This window comes from Ailuropoda melanoleuca, chromosome X (genome assembly GCF_002007445.2).
Source record: "Ailuropoda melanoleuca isolate Jingjing chromosome X, ASM200744v2, whole genome shotgun sequence".
Taxonomy (NCBI): Eukaryota; Metazoa; Chordata; class Mammalia; order Carnivora; family Ursidae; genus Ailuropoda; species Ailuropoda melanoleuca.
The window spans coordinates 9,823,820-9,842,937 of NC_048238.1; the positions used below are offsets into that span (position 1 = coordinate 9,823,820).

The 19,118-nt window shown below is 46.3% G+C and overlaps 1 protein-coding gene across 3 annotated transcripts in view; it reads left to right on the forward strand.

Annotated features, from left to right (window-relative positions):
* The window catches only part of FRMPD4 (FERM and PDZ domain containing 4), a 558,281-nt gene that overhangs the window by 522,985 nt on the left and 16,178 nt on the right, over positions 1 to 19,118 (forward strand). For all 3 annotated transcript variants that reach the window (XM_034649249.1, XM_034649250.1, XM_034649251.1), the window contains 4 exons: positions 1,412 to 1,519; positions 6,200 to 6,331; positions 10,087 to 10,206; positions 16,263 to 16,399. In XM_034649249.1, the coding sequence (XP_034505140.1) occupies positions 1,412 to 1,519; positions 6,200 to 6,331; positions 10,087 to 10,206; positions 16,263 to 16,399 (497 nt within the window). The remainder of the gene's footprint in view (positions 1 to 1,411; positions 1,520 to 6,199; positions 6,332 to 10,086; positions 10,207 to 16,262; positions 16,400 to 19,118) is intronic.

Genomic DNA, 19,118 nt, shown 5'->3' on the forward strand with positions numbered 1-19,118 from the left:
CAAGCTTCCGAGCATGAGATTGGGCAATCAGTTTACGTGTCTTTAGAGAGAATATGATTCTAGAAGGTGCTATGGCATTTACTTCATCCTGGATATAATAGGGCTCATTCAAGGCAGCTGGTGTGTGATGACAGCTCTGGGGGTCAGTCATCACCTGCAGCCCCCCGCTGCCTCCTCACAGGCCTGTGTGTGTGGCAGGGACGTTCAGTCACATGTCTGCTCCTCAACCTTTGGGACCATCTTCATGTCCAGCCTACTCTTGCTGTACCGAGTCATCACGTGTCTCTTCGTGTGGACTTGGAGCCAAACCCACTCCGTGAATTGGGTAGCAAGAAAGTCACGTGTCAAGTCCACAGGAGGAGAAAGGAGAGAGAGGAAACTCAGAGAAAGGAACAGAAGAGTCTCTTACAGAAATACTTAGGGATTGAATTCTCATGGACTAGTTGTAGGACATTAGCCAATCTCTGGACATCTTGTCTTCAGTTTCTTCATCTGTAAAACAAGGGACATAGGGTTTCATGATTGCTGAGTTCCGCTTGACTTCTCTGACCCCATGGCCAGCTACATGTGAGAAAGGATTGGTAGAACTCATCCCACATGCCTTCTTTCTTCCCCTGCCATCTCTCCCTACTTTCAATTAAAGAGAAAATTCAAAGGAATACGTTTTTATTGTTAATTTTTGGCCTTGTTCCAAATATCTCTTTTTGAATTATTTTTAAGTTACGATGTTTGTTATAGCCTCAGTGTTTTCGTCTTTAACTCACTAACCCATTCCTTAAATGTTCCCTTTGAGTTTAAGGAACATTTCTAAATGGGTTAAAAAAAGGGGCACCTTCCTGGCTCAGTCAGTGGAGCGTGCAACTCTTGATCTCGGGGTCATAAGTTGGAGCCTCATGTTGGGCATGGGGCCTACTTTAAAAAAATTGTTTTCTAAAACAACTTTATATTTCAAGCTTGTTATTGCTTGTTACTCACTTTGCATGAGCTCTGCCAGGCGCCAAAGGCACCACATCAAACACCATCATTGCTGGTCCCCGTTCTTTTCAAGATAGGCTGCTCTGCTGAAGTCTGGGCTTGTTGTCCTAAGCATTGTGGCTTCATTACGAAGGAATTATTTCCTTCATTGGGTTTTCCGATGGGAAACCTTGACTTTTAAAAAACATTCATCTGATTTACTTCCTGATGGGAAAAAAGTTCTTTTATTTGCATCACCTGGGTTATTTGTAGCTGCAGAAGAAGAGTTTTGCTATGAAGAACTGAACCCAGATATCACCGGAGGGACGCCTTTTAGCCTTAGAGAGTTCCCTTTTTTTTTTTAATGCTGCGATGAGAATACATTGTAGATATATGCTGCTTCTGCAAAGAGCAGAATGCTCATTTGACCTTCTTTTTTGTTGCTGTCATTAAATAGGAAACTGTTAAGGATAATTCACTTCTTTTCATGCCAAATGTTTTGAAAGTGTACCTGGAGAATGGACAGACCAAATCATTTCGCTTTGACTGCAGCACCTCCATAAAAGTAAGTAGACCCACTAAACTCCATGTGGACGCTGGCAGGTATGGCTTGGAAGTCCCACGGCCGGCCTCGCGTGACAGCACCTGCTTTCAGAACTATGTTTATCTCTGAGATCTTTTGGTTGCTTCCAAATAAGGTAGTGTGTGAGTACTTAAAAACAGACTGGAAAAGCAAAAGCTTAAACTAAGAAGGTTCTGCTTGTGCCTGCGTGTGTGTGTGTGTGTGTGTGTGTGTGTGTGTTGCAAAATGATATGATATGTTCTCAGTGACGAACCACTAGGGCTCTCATCATTTTAATGCAACTCCAGTTAATTAAAAGAACGTGACTGTCCCCAAGAAGGCTTGGCACCCTGCCTAAAGCCAGTAGGATTTCTTAGCAATGTCAGCCCCCAAGAAGATTAAGATGCTAGCTGTTCATTGAATATCTGCTCCTTTGGTGTCCAGCAAAAACAAGGGATAGGATAATATAAAGACAACATTTATTTTTAATTGCTGTAACCAATTTCATGGAAATGGCGCCTAAAAAGACAGAAATGAGGCACGCGTCTTAGGAGAAGGGATAAGAGGGAAGCGTCACAGAGCAACCCTATTATTGCAGAGCCATAGGTGAGTTGTACGAAATGCATATTATAACCAAGCAGATGGGTTCTTTCCCCCCATGCTTCCTTCCTAGGAAAAAAAGTGCATATTCTATTTTTTATTGGGCAAAAGTGTGTGCAGAAATTGATTGCTCCCTAATGCTCTAGCAGCCTAAAATAGGCTTTCTTCAAATGGCACAATAAAAGAGATTTTATTGTGGTTTTTAAAAAAAGTGCCTAGTGATGATCTGTACAATAATGTATCAAGAGAGTATCGGGTCTGTGTTAAAAAACGTCTGTCAATAGTCAACCCCTAATTCTCGGTTTTGTAAATTAGTCAGCGTAGACCTTTCGAGGGGAAGCATTTCTGCAAAGGCCCGCTCCCTTATTGCCATGATGCCAACAAGTAGTCTGTTTGGAATTGCTTTAAATAGGTGCTGATGTAGCAGGTAATAGAGCAGACAGTATTCTAGATTGATGATGGAACGTCTAAGCTATCAACTTTGTGCAAGACTGCTCATTTTTAATGGGGGTGACTGACAAAGTCCTTTTCCTTTATTCCCACTCAGAATCTACTAGCTTAGAGGTGGGCAGACTTCTGGAAGGAGAGTAAACATTTCCAGCTCTGCGGCCTATCTGTTCCCCCCCGAAACTACTCGTCTCTGTTGTTGTATCATCAAAGCAGCCATCGACGGTGGGCTCGGGAGCTCCTGAAGTCCGCCCTCTGTGCCATAATTCACCTGAAGGACTCACAGAACTCGGCAAATTGTTATAAGCACAGTTATAGGGGTTTTTTTTTAAAGATTTTATTTATTTGAGAGTGAGCGAAAGCGAGAGAGTTCACAGAGCGAGAGGGAGAAGCAGACCGCCCGCTGAGCAGGGAGCCTGGATCCCAGGACCCAAGGTCATGACCTGCGCCAAAGGCAGACCCTTAACCCACTGAGCCATAGTTAGTTTATCACCGCCAGACGATCCAGGTTAGAATCACCAGCGGGCAAAGCTGCATAGGGCAGGGGAGTTGCCCAGCTTATCGTTTCCCAACATCCTCTCCCTGTGGAGTCCTTCGGACCTCGCTTATTTCTCCCAGCAATCACATGTGACAACGTGTGTGCCATACTGCCAACCGGGGAGGCTCACTTGAGCCTCGCTGTTCAGAGTTTTTGTCAGCGGTTGGCCACATACACAAGGCGAGCACCAGTGTGGCTAACTCTAGTATCCCGCTCGTCCAGAGGTCGCGCTGGTAATCACTTGGCCCAAGGTCCTCCCGTTGTTGGCATAGGCTCTCTGTACCTGTCTGGCTCCCAGCTGAACCGACACTCCTATCAGGCACTACACTCCGAGGGCTTACAGTCTACCTCCCAAGAGCCAGGAGCAAGGAAGCAAACCTTTCTTTAGGCAAGACAACTTGTTTCCTACCCAGAGGATATGTAAATGAGTGGGCGTGGCCAGATTGGACGCCGGGGCCGTCGTTTGCAGAGCCCCAAGGTAACCCATAGCGTTGCATTATTACAACTCCCTCTGCCACCACGGCTTGGTCTATGATACCACGTGGTCAGGAAAGCTCCTTGGCCTTGGACCCCCTCTCCCATCTGAAGATCTAGATTAAGACTTGAATGCATTCCTTAACAGAAATGCCTCTAAGAGAGCCCTGTTGTTAATTCCCTCTGGCCTTTTCCTTAGGAACCCACACTAAAGTGTGTTCGATTTCCCTGAGGGTGGCAGATGGCGACAAGAAGACAGGGGACAGCAAAATTCTTGCTACAGAATCACCGTGAGGAAAAACTCTTGCTATCGATTTTCCAGTGTGCTCCCTGGTGTTTCAGGAGACTGTTTTATAAAGTGTGTGTTGCCACACACACAGACTGGTTTTGTTTGTTCTTTTCTGGGCCTTGAACAAAACTTAGGACACAGAGAATCTTTTTGTGAAATTCAATATATAGTCAAGGCATTTCTGTTGAATGATGTCTGTGGTGGCGAGTGGGTGTGGGGATCTTTGTGTTAAACGGGCCTGGAGAAGGGCGCTGGGCTGACTCAGTCAGTAGAACACGCCACTCTTGACCTTGGGGTTGTGAGTTCAAGCCCTACGCCGGGGGTAGCGTTTATTTAATAACAAAAAATAAACAACAGCAAAAAAAAAAAAATTAAAGGGGCCTGAAGAAATTGAGAAAGGTCTACAGGGAAGAATCAAAATTCCAGAAAGATCAGTTAAAAAAAACGACGACGGCAACAAACCTCTATGTGTTGCAGGGTTTTTCTATCTTGACATTGTTGGTGTCATTGTTGATTTGGACCAGGTAATGCTTTATTTATTGTGGGGCCTGTCCCGTGCATGGTAAGATGCTTAGCTGTATCCCTCAATATTGATAGCAGCCCCTAGCACCACAGATGTCTCCAGAAATTACCAATTGCTGTGAGGTAGAATTGCCCCGGGGTGGAAAAGCACTGCTCTTTGGGACTTTGAGCATCTGAGTATAAATTATCTTGAAGAGAGATCTTTTACTAGTTTTCAAGTACATGAAAAAAATGTGGTTCTTTTTTTCCTTTTCAAAGACAGCTGTTTTGCCTTGCAGTAAACCTGTATTGTGTATAGAACACCGATCTGATCATAAATGTTTAATCCCGTAAAGGATTGCTCACAAAGCTTGCTCATTCTACTTTCCCCAGGGATTTAAAATAATACACGTATTGTGTATATTCTTACAGTGCCCTAACTCTGTATCAAATAGTGCTTCAACAAATGTGTTCTCTGTGTGAACTCATTTAGTCCTTATATCGATTCTGAAGCATGTATTAGTATCATCCCCAGTTTATATAGATAAGGACACGAAGACACTTAGAAATCAAATAACTTGCCATAAGCTGCACAGCTTACATGAAGTCGAGCTGGGAGTAGAAACCACTGTTTCCAGAGCCCACATTCCTGACCACTACTGCATTCTCTTACCAGAAGGAGAGATTACGGGAGCCTGGGTGGCTCAGTCGGTTGAGCGTCTCTGTTTTGTTGTTTAAGATTTTATTTATTTATTTGAGAGAGAGCGTGCCAGAGAGACAACACAAGCAGGGGGAGCGTCAGAGGCAGAGGGAGAAGCAGGCTCCCCACCGAACAGGGAGTCCGATGTGGGGCTTGATTCCGGGACCCTGAGATCATGACCTGAGCTGAAATCGAGAGTCAGACTCGGGGCACCTGGGTGGCTCAGCTGGGTAGGCCTGCGCCTTCGGCTCAGGTCATGATCCCAGAGTCCTGGGATCAAGTCCGGTGTCAGGTTCCATGCTGAGTGTGGAACCCGCTTAACATTCTGTCTCTTCCTCTGCTCCTCCCCTCGCCCCATCTCCAGCTTGTGCACGCTCTCTCTCTCTTAATAAAAACAAAAGCAGAAACAAANCTCAGGTCATGATCCCAGAGTCCTGGGATCAAGTCCAGTGTCAGGCTCCATGCTGAGTGTGGAACCCGCTTAACATTCTGTCTCTTCCTCTGCTCCTCCCCTCGCCCCATCTCCAGCTTGTGCATGCTCCTCTCTCTCTCTTAATAAAAACAAAAGCAGAAACAAAAAGCCAGAAGTGTAGACTAGGGGTCAGCAAACGTTCTCTGTACAGGACCGGAGAGCAAATATCTTAGGCTTCACAGAGCACACAGTCTCTGCTGCTGATGCAAAGGACAAGAGCAGCCATAGACAATACATAAACAGATGAGTGTGACTGTGTTTCAATAAAACTTTATTTGCACAAACAGACGGTGGGCTGGATTTGGCATGCAGGGGGTATTTTGCCCACGCCCTGGGGTAGAGCACTTCCTGAGGTAGTTTCATTGTCGCCCCCATTTGGAAGAAAGGGGACCTGAACCAACTCCACTCCACCCTCTGTTGATCAGCTAAGTTCAGTAAGCCCCTCCTCCAGCTCGCCAACTTGTCGCCGCCCTGTTGCTGAACTCCAGAGTGATTTGGGGTGGTGGGCGAGGTCAGGAAAAGGAGCACCAAGTTTCGGAATGAACCAGAGATATAAAATGTAAAGCTCTGAAGCCTGTTTGTGCCACATCTTCAGTCCTGGTAAGCTCTGCAAGAGCGCTATGCTGATTTTGATGGCATCTTGTCCATGTTTCCTCTGTAAGGATGTCATCCTGACTCTTCAAGAGAAGCTTTCCATCAAAGGCATCGAACACTTCTCCCTCATGCTGGAGCAGAGGACGGAAGGGGCCGGAACCAAGCTGCTCTTGCTTCATGAACAGGAGACTCTCACTCAGGTGTGTGAAGTTACACTCCCAGGTGAGGGCAGAAATTACACCCGCCGGTGAGAGCAGAGGCTGCCCGGCCCCAGAATTCCCCTGTCCTTGAATCTTTTAAATGTACCCACTGCAGCCCCGGGTATCTCCACTAACGAAAGCTCTGGCGTTCATAATGGGTTTTACATCTCAGGGTAATGTTTCCCTCTTTGGTCAGTTTTTCATAGACTGTCAGCCGGCGTCACGTACAGAACCGTCAAAGGCTCGGCAACCACTCACTGGGGATATGGCTCTGTCCGATGATAGTCTGTGTTATGGGAAATGACCCGTTCACCTGTTTTGCTCATTGATCTCTTGAAACTGTTCAAAAGAAACAGCTTCTGAGATTACTTAAATGAAACCAACATCATATTCGGTTGTCTTAAATTCTGGGTGCATACTCGCGACTGTTTGTGGAAGCTTGAAATCCCTGCCCCAGTGCTGCCACTGTAAATAAGTAACCCACCAGTGCGTCCCCGTCGCTGCTCACCAAAACGCCAGCCCCGTCTGTTCTTGGCTGCTGAATTCAGCGTGGCACCCTGACTTCTCTTGTGCTTCGACACAAGCAGAGCGTGTGCTGCAAGTATAAGGGATTTCAACAAGCTTCTCTTATGTTGAAGAGCTCAGTGATAAGGGGACTTTAGAGAGGGAGGAGGACCTGCGGGGAGACCAGGAGGAGAAGCGAGGAGTCAAGGTGCCCTCAGATGGATGGAGTAGCAGGAAGTGTTGTCACACTAAAGTGCTTCCTGGCTGTTGCCTAATTAGAAGCTCATGTCCCGCAAGTTTGCTCCCACAGTATCCCTAAATCTCCTGATTCGGTCCGACTCAGTGCAGGGAATTGTTACAAAGCTATCGTTTGTGTTCATTTATAGCCCTCTACCGTCACTGGCGTTACCTTTACCAGGTTTAAATCGACCTATAGATAGTGGAAATCACTTCTAATGTTGCTTCTTATTTTAACCTGTGCCCAAACTCCCTCGGAAACAGATGACTTCGTTTGTACTTTGCTCTAGGGGAAGAAGCCCTGATAATCAGAATCCCCCATGTGAAAGGTCGTTGTTTGGCTCGGAGTTCCTCCAGAAGCCGGACTTAAGACAAGGGTTTGGGGGCTTGTGGTTTATTGGGAAGTGATATCGGGACGCACTGGGAGAGGAAGAGGAAGGGAAATGGGAAAAACTGGGGCACGAGTAGAGAGCGTGGTAAAAAGCCAGTTTCTACCTTGGGCAGCTGGAGCTCAGTCCTACTGGGGAACACACCACAGAGGTATCCCCACCGGAGGGGTGGGGCGCGGGGGCATTTGTCCCTTGGTGGTGGGCTGCTCCCGAGGGCAGTTGCTCCCTGGCTGTGCCAGGTTGCCTGGTGCTGGCCGATGGTCCCAGGTGTTTGCGGTGTATGGGCCGGCTCAGCTGCTGTGAGTCTAACGAAACCTCCCACAACGTTCTCATATTTGTGTGCAGCCTTTCCCTCCGAACTTCTATCTACCACATAGCCATTGTGGGAAAACTGCTTGCTGATTTAGCGGGACAGAGAGTCTTTCAGAGTCTCTTTTGGTGCTAGGTACACACAATTTCTCGTTCTAGGTTGATTGCCGATTATTAAATTTCCCTTAGAATGTTAGAAGGAAACAAAAAGCCCCTAACCCTGATTCTTCCCTTATCTTTCTAGAAGAGGCTTTGTTTCATGTTTAGCCAGAACAAAAAGCAGAGTGTTAAAACGTCAAGGATGCTCTCTAGAAAGAAAATTGGTTGATTTAAATATCCTGAGACAAACCAGCTTCATGCCTCTGAAATCACTGCATACGAAAAGCTTGATCACCAAAATATTTATAGGCATGGCAGAAAGGAAGAGTAAGTATAAGAAATGTGTCCAGTAACAAAAATCATTTAAAAACGTTCAATTTTGGTGAAAACCCTCAAAAGAACTTTTAAAGAGCTCTGCATTTCTGGCAGCTTATAACTAAACTTTACATGGAAAATACTATTGTCTATTTATATACTACTGTAAGTTCCCAGGAAATTGTTTTCTTGTTTGTTTTAGGGACTGTTCTTTTTATGGGCTGCATTTTCTAATGCACTCTTTTTGCATTACATGAATTCTCAAAACTAGTGCAGCCTCCTGATGATGAAAGTAGACTCAAGATCGCTTGTGGAAAATTCAGGAAAGATAGATTCTAACCAGTCATGAAATGATACCCGACTTTCTAACCTCAGCCCAGACCTTCTGACTAAATACCCTATGATGTCACCATACAACGCCCCCAGCAGACCTGAGCAGCTCTTCGGGTGTCTTAGGGTTCCCACGTTTTCTTCTTCCTGGTTTGCTTGACCTTCAGCTTGACCTTCAGGTGACGAGCAGCCCCCAGCACATGGGCTGGTGAGTCCACTCAGCTCTATAATCCCGCCCACAGCCAAAAAGCTGGGTCAGTGTTACTACGTCTCAGTATGCCTTAAACCTTTAAAAGGAGTGTTTTCCTGTTGAAAGTCTTCGGCTCAACAAAATTAGTGATGTCAACTGGAAGAATGCGCGCGCGCACACGACGTGGTGTTCAATAAAGCTATTGCTATTTTTATTTTGAATTTTCAATTGCCGTTCACGAACATTTTTATTTTGCCAGATTTGTCCTCTGTAACGAAGGAGTTACAAGGCCATGAAGCTACGTACAGATACATAGAAAAGCACACACGAGTACACGAAACTACAAGTAAAACAACTGTTGGTTCGTGGTGCATGGTTCAGGTGCATCGTGTTGACCTCTTTAAGGGAAATCGAAGAGCTTTTACCTTCTTCATTGGAGTCCAATGTCTTGTATTCCTTCGGCTGTTTATGAAGCACCTACTATTACATTGGCTGATTTCCTTCAGTTGCAAAAGGAATTAAGAAACTTAACACCTAGTAGTTGGTACACACTGTGCTGGAAAAGAAGAAAACAAAACAATCCGTAGTCCTTAGCCCTAAAGAATCTGCGGTGTGTTCTAAGCTCCCTTGAACAACTCGAACAGTGTCCTGTTACTGAAAGTTTGGGGTAGTTTGGAAACTGGTGGACTCCAGATTTAGTGCTCGGGCCAAAACTTTTGTCTTCTGACTTTCCAATGCGTTGTTATCCAAGGTTGACACGGTCCTGCCTTCCCTGCTTCAGTCAGTCTGGAGTCCCATTTAGAAAAAGCCCACAGCCGTGTCCTACAATAATCCCAGTCTCTGTGCTCTCCTTCCGGATCCCCTTTCCGACCCCCAACCCCCACCCTAGTTTTGGTGCGCTATCACTTCCAGCACCAGCATCTTCGGATCGGACTGTACCTAGACCTCGGTCGCCCATGCTGTCCACACCTGGAAATTCGCATCCCCCCAGGACAGCCTGAAACCGATGGCTGATTTGTGGTCCTTTGGCTCAGATTCCAGTGGCTCTGTGGTATAGGTGACCCTCCTGAGTCCCTGTGGGTCAGGCTGTAGCTACCCACAGCTGCACACTCGGCCCCGTAGGCTCCTCTCCTGCCCCACCTGCTCCCCCCACTCCCTTACCGGCCTGTCCCGGGAGCAGTTCCTTAGTAGGTCCCTCGTCTCGGGGTCGGCTCCGGGGGAGCACAACCTAGGATATGTGCGGTTTTCAGGGAGTGAGGATCTAGGACACATCGTAAAAGAACTTCCGCCACTGCTTTCCTTGGTGTTGAAACAAAGTTGCCTTTGCTTCCGTGTCCCTCCGCCAGCGCTGAAGGATTCTTGTGTTTGGTCTGATCTTCTAGGTGACACAGCGGCCCAGCTCCCACAAGATGAGGTGTCTTTTCCGAATTAGCTTCGTCCCAAAGGATCCAATTGACCTTTTAAGGAGAGATCCAGTTGCTTTCGAGTATCTCTATGTTCAGGTATGTGAGAATTTGAGCACGTTTTATATTAATATTGGGGGATAAATTAAATGTGGGGTTTTGCGCCTAAATTCTTTCATTCGGGATCTTCTTTCTCTTTGTCCTCCACCCCAAGCTCTGTGCATTGTGAAATGATTCCATGGTGCTTTTTAAAATGTTCCCTTTTTTTTTTTTTAAAGATTTTATTTATTTATTTGACAGAGATAGAAACAGCCAGCGAGAGAGGGAACACAAGCAGGGGGAGAGGGAGAGGAAGAAGCAGGCTCACAGCGGAGGAGCCTGATGTGGGGCTCGATCCCATAACGCCAGGATCACGCCCTGAGCCGAAGGCAGACGCGTTAACCGCTGTGCCACCCAGGCGCCCCTAAAATGTTCCCTTTTGATTTTGAAATCATTTCATACTTAAGAGAAAGTTGCAAGAGTAATAAAAGAACTCTTTGATAATCTTCACCCAAGTTCACCAGTTGTTCACATTTCACCATATTTACTTTATCTTTAGTGAGAACACATGTTCCCCCCGTGTGTGCCGGCACGCACGAACACACGTTATTCTTCTAAGCCACATGAATGTCATTTACCAAATCCTGCTCATTTACCCCTAACTACGTCAGTGTGTATTTCCTAGTAACAAGGACCTTTTCTTATATAATCATGGCACAATTAACAAAATAAGAAAATTTGACACTGATACATTTCCATCCTGGTGTACCGTCTGTATCCAGATTTTGCCTACTGTCCCCAAAACAGCCTTTTTCTTCTAGAAATCCATTTTCTTCTAGAACAGGATGCCATTTTGCATCTAGTTGTCATGTACTTCAGTCTCCTTAAGTCCAGAATATTCCTCAGTCTCTCTTCGACTTCCAACATCTTGACAGTTTTGAGGAGTACCAGTCAGTTATTTTGTAGAAATCTCTCAATTTGGATCTCTCTGATGTTTTCTCCTGATTAGGCTGAGGTTATGTCATTTGGGCAGAAGAGTGATATGCGTGACATCGTGTCCTCCTTAGTGCACCACATCAGGGAGCATATGATGTCTGTTTGTCCCCTTAAGGACAAGGTTAACTTTGACTCTTGGTTATGGAGATGTTCTCCAAATTTATCCATTCAGACTTACTAGGGTTTTTTGTAATTAAAAAGTAATTTGCAGAGAGGCACTTGCAACTCTCTTAATACCCTTTCACTCACTGGTTTTAGTATTTGCTGTGGTTCTTGCCCAAATCCATTATTACTGCAATGGTTCAAAATGATGATTTTTCTAATTCTATTATTTCTTCTTCATTTATTAATTGGCATACTACTATAAAAAAGATTTACTTTCCCTTCTCCTTTATTTACTCGTTTATTCATTTATTTGGTGCTTTGATTGTTCTGAAATGTGATATTCCTTATAATGGAATAATTAATTTCAGGGCAATAAGACTTTAAGAAAATAGTACCTTTTGCAGACTGACTATCTCCGATTCTGGGTTACAATTCTCAAAAAACAAGGCTTCAAGAGATGAGAATCTTTGCTCGTTTGCCCAGAGGGAATTTATTCGTTTGACATTTAGGAGATATTCCTGTATTTTTCCGTAACTGCTTCTCATTACTTTCACTTAAATTCCCAGTATAATCACATTAAACAGTAAGAACCTGTTTACCTGAAGTTTAAGCATCTCACATTAGATCTACTCAAAGAGATTGTAAACCTAAATGTAACCTCCCTTGATAAAAAAAAAAAAAAGGAGAAAATGCCAAAGCAAGGCAAAACCCCAAAGATGTGCTCCCTTTGGCTGGCATACCTGTATAAGGCAAGGATTTCTGGAGCCATAAGAAATAAAAAGCAAAGAAGTTGGAAAAAGGGGAAAAAAGAAACCTTTGTTAATTCTAGGTAGTTGATACACTGGTTTTTGTTTTCCTATTCTCAGTATTCTCTTGTATATTTCAAAACTTTTGTGGTCTTTAAAAAGTTGAGTGGAGGGGCGCCTGGGTGGCTCAGTCATTAGGTGTCTGCCTTTGGCTCAGGGCGTGATCCCGGCGTTCCGGGATCGAGCCCCACATCAGGCTCCTCCGCTGGAAGCCTGCTTCTTCCTCTCCCACTCCCCCTGCTTGTGTTCCCTCTCTCACTGGCTGTCTCTATCTCTGTCAAATAAATAAATAAAATCTTTAAAAAAAAAAGTTGAGTGGAAAAGGAAAACAGGTAGAAGATGGGAGAGACATAGATAAGATAAATGCCAGAGGTTAGGAATGGTGACACAAATTAAAGTGGCAGTAAACCCTAGAGAACAGAAATTAAGTTGAAGGAGGAAACAAGCAGGATATGTACTAGAACATTCCAGCAGATGGGGCACTAAGGGCAAGGCCCGCTTAACCATTCCCCCGCTCGGTGGCCAGGAGGATGATTAATGTTCATGAAGATAACCCTGAGTCATTTGGAAAAGACAAGTCCTATTCAGCACACCCCGTTCATCAAGTAAGGAAATGTACAGCACACCTTACACCACTTTCTACCCACAACAATGAACTGTCATGACCTGGGTTTTTTAAATGTTCAACTTTGGTCACCTGGACCCCTCAACGATATGCCCTATTCCCTGGCAGGCCGAATAACCCAGACGTGACTGCCTCGTCCCGCTAATCCTGCTAAGACCCTTGGGCTTTGCCGTAGCAGCTCAGAGGATGTGCTAGGTTTTTTAGCTTGTTAGTTACAAGGAAATAGTTACAGGTGCCAGTCGGCACGTTGGATGCCCTCACTTGTCATTCTCTACAATTATGTACTTCCTCCCATTCTCAAGGTGATGTTTCCAAACCATTTTGCTCTACTTCTGCGTTACACATCCCATTTAAAAATGCCTGTTCCATTTACAAAAGAGGAATGTGGTTGTGTTTCCCCTGCGGAGGGCCGACCTCTTAAGTAGACCAGGAGCGCTGCTAAGCACGGTTCTGTTCAAGGTGTGTCTACTCAAATCTGACACAGTGTGTGGAGATCTTCCTTATTCAAAAGATGCACTTTTTATACCTGTGCGACCGTGCTGAGAAGTGGAAAACCTGCCCGGTGATCTTGCCCAGGGACTCGAAAAACGCGGATGACGTTTCTGCTTTCCCGCCTTGGCTGTCGCATGGCTGGTGGACTAGCCAGTCACCCCCTCAAGGAGTAGCCAATGGAGGGAGGGAAGGAGGTGGGAAGCCACGTGTGGTGGACCAAAATTAAGCTACCATCATCTCCTATGTCCTCCACTGAGAATAGGAAATGAGAATTTCTTGGCTTCAGACTCCGTGTCACGGAATGTGAGGTATGTCTGAAATAACTTATCTAACAGAAGTCAGCGGATCCGCAAAGGGTGCTGGGTGCCCATGTCAATTCTAACACACTGAAAAGATTCAGTAAAATTAGCCTGGAGAACCAAAGAGTAAGCAGAAGTGATATAGATCATATTACAAAGACCAAACTCCACTCAGCTTTATGGGTTCCTGTTGAAGACAATAGCCATTGACTATAGATGAACCATGATGATGAAAACAGAAGGGCTGTCTGTTAACCTCCTACTTGCTAATGGGCCATGAAGTATTTTCCAGATTTTAGCATATATAGTAACAGAAAACCCTAACCATTCAGACTGCTGTAATTCATACTTACCTGCCCGCTATCTAGGAAGAAAAAGATTGTTACAGTGATGCGTAAACAGGACAACACCTTATCGGCTATAAAATGTTATAAAACACTGTGCAATGTTGGTTTCCTTTTTAATATCTAACATGTCCATTGTAAATGAACTTTTTGAGGCCTAAAGTAGTGTCTATGAGGACCTCTGTTCAGCAAAACCATGACCACCATTTGCTTGTGTTAACTGTATTTTAAGTCATGTAGTTATGAGTAATAAAAGCATGATCTGTCCCACACAATTATATGTCAGACTTCACACTAATTCGCCAGGATCAGTCTGAACTAATTATATAATGTAATTAAGTGACTAATCACCTTGACAAAACCCTCACCTAGAAGTCTTGTTAAACACAGGGTATGAAAGGGATGGGAAACCACAGTCCCAGTCACAACTCTTTGGAGAAGTAACAGTGGTGACTCACCCTAGTAAAGCACATTCCAGTTTATGAAACAGCCTTCACAGATATGCCAGCAACCTTGAGAGTTAGCCCACTTTTCAGGTAAGAAAACAGACTTGAGAGATGAAATGCTGTGTTCGAGGGCATTCGATTAGTAGTTGACAGAGCCTAGGATCAAAGCTTTTTGTCTCTAAATCCTGTGTTAAAATCCCATTTCACATGTGACATGCACTCACGGTCCTAGAGTAAAGCCATTTATTAAAATGATTTACCAACAAGCATCAGGGGCTTGTGATGGCCTGGCACTGTGCCCAGTGGCTTCCTCACTGTCCCCCTTCACAAGACCGTAAGGTGACCCTCCATCCCATGGTGCCCCTTGATGGACACCCCTAGGCATGGGGAAGTAACTGAGAAACCTGAAACTAAAACAAAACGGTGGCACTCAGAGGCTGCCTTCACTCAGACCGCCCTGTGTCCCGCCCCCCTGTCAGGCCTGCTTCCAGCAAGGCGTGCTTGCTGTCCTGACAGGTGTAAGATGTGGGAGAAGCTAAGGTAAGAAGGATGGAGGCAGGGAGAGAAAGGGACTTCCCTCTTAGGGGTGAAGGGATAAGCCGAGCGGCACGAGCCTGGACCGTGGGGACAGAGCACGCGCTGTACGGCCCCGCTAGGGCACGGGTAAGTATTTGAAGGGTAAATACTGTGCGCAGAAACCATACAGCGGTACGTGTTCCCACTGAGTCAAGTCAATACAGGAAGGGATCACAAATGTGCTTCTCTTGGAAAAGAGCCAAACAGATCCTGAGACGGTTTTGCATTTGAAATCTCGCAACAGGGCAAACAAGGAAGAAGAAAACTGAGTATCATATTTTCTAGTCCAAAGGCCTGGTTTTCCAATACAGAAATGCGCACGCACACATTTGCAGAACATACGGAAGCAGGGCCGCGCTTCCTGGCGATGTGTAGCTCCGTGCTCTGCTCCGAACGAGTGAGCACGCCACTGTGCTCACGTAGGACTTGGCACGTTTCTCAGCTGCTCTGCAATTTGACGTTCATCACCCTGTGATGTAGGCGTCTCCCTCTTACAGATGAGCAAACTGAGGCCCAGGGGTATGGGAGGACCCCCTCAGAATCCCGGCAGGGGCAGTCATCACTGGAACGAACCGAGGATTTCAATAGCAACCCTTTACTGAGCGTGCCAGTGCACTGTGATGACGTGTAGCTCCTTCAGTCTTCTCACCTCCCCCAGGGAGGTCACTGACACGAATCCCCATTGCACGGATGAGTAAACGGAGGCTGCGAGAGTAAAGGGGTGGAAGTTACACGTGCAGGGGAAGCACTGGCAAAGCCAGGATTCCGAAGCAGGGGGGTGGGAGTCCAGAGCTGCTGCTGTCCATCGCCTTGCTAACTCCGCCTCCCCAAAGCTGCTCTAGATGGCGAAGAGGAAGTTAAAGACGTTGGTGATAACAGCTGTGTATGCCCACAAACACTTAAAATGTACCTGGTAGAGTCCTAAGGGCTTTACGCTGTTCACTCATTTAATCCTCGCCATAACCCTGTGAATGGGGCGCAATACTGTCCCCAATTTACAAAAGAGGAAACCGAGGCACAGAGCAATTAAGGAGCTTGCCCAAGTCCCACACCTCTGAAGTGGAGGAATAGGATTCGAACCCAGGACTCCAACCCCAGCAGAAGCCACATGGTGCTGTCTGTGCTTTGCGTGTTCCATTGCGGCACCTGTGTTTGGAGATCAACCTAAATTCCTAATTCTTATAAAAAGCTAAATATTTAAATAGCTCACTTGTCGATGAATGTTCTGTTTTGTGTGGTCTGTGTGTGTGCATGCAGTCAAATTCCGACTGGGTTCCAAGCAGTCTGGTGGAAATGTTTTCCCATTTGGCCTCCTTGCCTTTGAAGCGAGGGTGGAACCTTGGGGAAGCGCAGGTCACCTGTCCCTGAGGCAGCGGGCTGCGGCCCATTCTTTGACACGTGGCGCCCTCTGCTGGTCTCTTTTGCAGAGTTGTAACGACGTTGTCCAGGAGCGTTTTGGGCCGGAGCTGAAATATGACATAGCCCTGCGGCTGGCGGCTTTGCAAATGTACATCGCAACCGTTACCACCAAGCAAACACAGAAAATCTCCCTCAAATACATCGAGTAAGTGTTGAGCCTCAGAGCCGTTTCAGGCACAAAGATGCTGCCTCCGTAACGCCCAAGTGTATTTTTGACGTATGTCTCTATTTCCAAAATTGATCTTGTTTGTGGCAGGGCATTTGTTCAACATGGGCAAAATCTATGAACATCGTGTTCGCTCTGGGTGGAAGAGATCCACTTCTTACATAATCCACTTTTAGCGAATTGTGGTTTAGAAAAGAGGATCAGATTTCAAATGAAGTATGCATTTTAAAAGTCCTAAACGGCATTCATTCTAAGCCAAGCTTTGGTCTCAGTGCTTTTCAGACATAAAGGTCTTTAATTCTCACGACGTCCCTAGGAGAGCAGTAGCGTGTTAGGTGTGTTTTACAGGGGAGCCAACCCGGGCACGGTCTGACAAAGTGCTTTGCCCAAGTCACGCGGCTACTGGCTCGAGGGCTCAGGACTCGAACGCAGGCGGTGGGGCTCCACACTGCTACGGTTTGCGTGATCAGTGGAGGCACCTGTGTTTAGAAGGTGGCCCGCATCCCCTGAGATGACTTCGGATGGCTAAAAGGCGGTATAAACGAACGCTCTCGGTCACAACCGGGAAGGATGGTATTTGTAGTAAAAAGCTGTAACAGTGAGGAAGGGTGCTACGCCATCAAACTTGGCTTCGGGATTTGAATATTGTTTGGAAAACGTGACTGCCTTCTCTCGCTCCGCATCGGATAGAGTACTTCCTCTTTGGCCAAAGTCTATGGCAGAACTGAAGCCACATCTCCACGTAACACTAGAAGCCTTAGAGCCCTCTCCATCTGCACAAGTGATGTGCAAGCTCATTGAAATCCCACCTTCCAAAGATGCTTCCCGCAGGCTGCCTAGGAAGCCTTTGGAAACCCCTGCATGCCAGGTTGAGCCACCAGGGAGCTAAATGGCTTCTTCTCAGCGGAGTTCGTGAGCCTGTGTGGGGAGGATGAGAGCCCCAGGTTGCTGGGCTCCCAGGCCACTGTTCTCACAGCTCTCAGTTCTCCCGTCTGCACTGAGGGACAAATCCTCAGGCGCAGTTTGAGAACCTCAGGCCTTCCCTTCTCAGCCCACTCTGTTTCACAGATGGCTTACCTCTCTCTTGCCACACAGGCTGTGAGTGTCGCTTGAGAGAGACGCGGCTCAGGGACAGGTCTTACGCTCAGTGGGACACATTTGCTCCCTCATCTGTTCCCCTTTCGTATGTGTTCCTGGGCACGGGTGATACTGGCCTCCATGTGAAAAGGTGGCCCAAACAACCCGAGATGGTTTTCAGAGCATTAAAATGCATTTCTTTTTTTTTTTTTAAAAGATTTCATTTATTTATTTGACAGAGAGAGACAGCCAGCGAGAGAGGAAACACAAGCTGGGGGAGTGGGAGAGGAAGAAGGAGGCTCCCAGTGGAGGGGCCTGACATGGGGCTCGATCCCAGAACGCCGGGATCACGCCCTGAGCCGAAGGCAGACGCCCAACGACTGTGCCACCCAGGCGCCCCTAAAATGCATTTCTATTCCTACTGTCTGTCCCCACATTTTACCAGTTGGAATATGGTACAGTTAGAAACCTGCCAGAGGTAACTGGCTTGAGTAAGAATCTTAGAGTCTATGATAATGTTCTCATTAATTAATTCACTCACCCAACACCTGTTCACTGAGCATTTTATGTGGTCTTCACGCTAGGCCAGGGGAAAGTACAAATAAGCATAAATTATAATCCTGAGCATAAAGGACTTGTGATCCGATTATAAAGATATGAGGGACGCCTGGGGGGCTTAGTCGGTTGAAAGTCAGACTTCAGCTCAGGTGGTGATCTCGGGATCCTGCTTTGGGCTCCCTGCCCAGTGGGGATCCTGCTTCTCCCTCTCCCTCTGCTCCTCCCCCTGCTTGTGCATGCACATGTGCGCTCTCTCTCAAATCTTAAAAAAAAAAAAAGAAAAGAAACGAAAAGTTATGATTTAAAATACTGATACAAGTAGAATTACCAGGCACCCCATAAGGAGTGCCCGATGATGGGGAGAAATATGTGCGAGTGGAGGAGGAGGACATGGTGATCGTGAAAAACCCCATCTTAACTAGCTTTGGCATGGATGGTCAAGTGGGGGAAGGCCATCCCTACCCTTCTTTGGAGGAGATCTGGCGTAGGGAAAATAACCAAACCTTGAAGGTCTTTACAGTATTTAGGAGACACTGGTTGGGCGCCTGACCAATCGGAATAGAGTTCATAGAGTTCAAACTACGGAGCATCGCTGGGGAAATGGGCCCCCCACAAACCTGTATTAACCCAGTCCTATCTGTCTGTTTTTCTTGTATATGCACACCTATTGGTGACATTTCCACTTCCCCATCAGTGGCACACATACTCACATACTTAAGTGTCATGAACCCCACCCTGACTCCACACCAGCAGCACTCCTCTCTCTCTATTTCTCTCTCTCTCTCTCTCACACACACACACACACGCACGCACGCACGCACACAGCAAGAAATGTTGCTTGAAGGACCTCAACGGACATCATCTAGCCCACAGAGAAGAGAAGTGTGTATTTCTAGTGAAGCAGCCATTGGGGAGGAGGAAGAGAAGGGAAGACTGGCTTGAGGGCATGCATGGAGGAGTGGCATAGGCCCTTCTAAGTGAAGAGAGAAAGACCCTGTGGGCTGACAGGGAGTAGTACCAATGGCAGTAAACAAAGGAACTGGGAAAAAGTGTGTTGGAAATA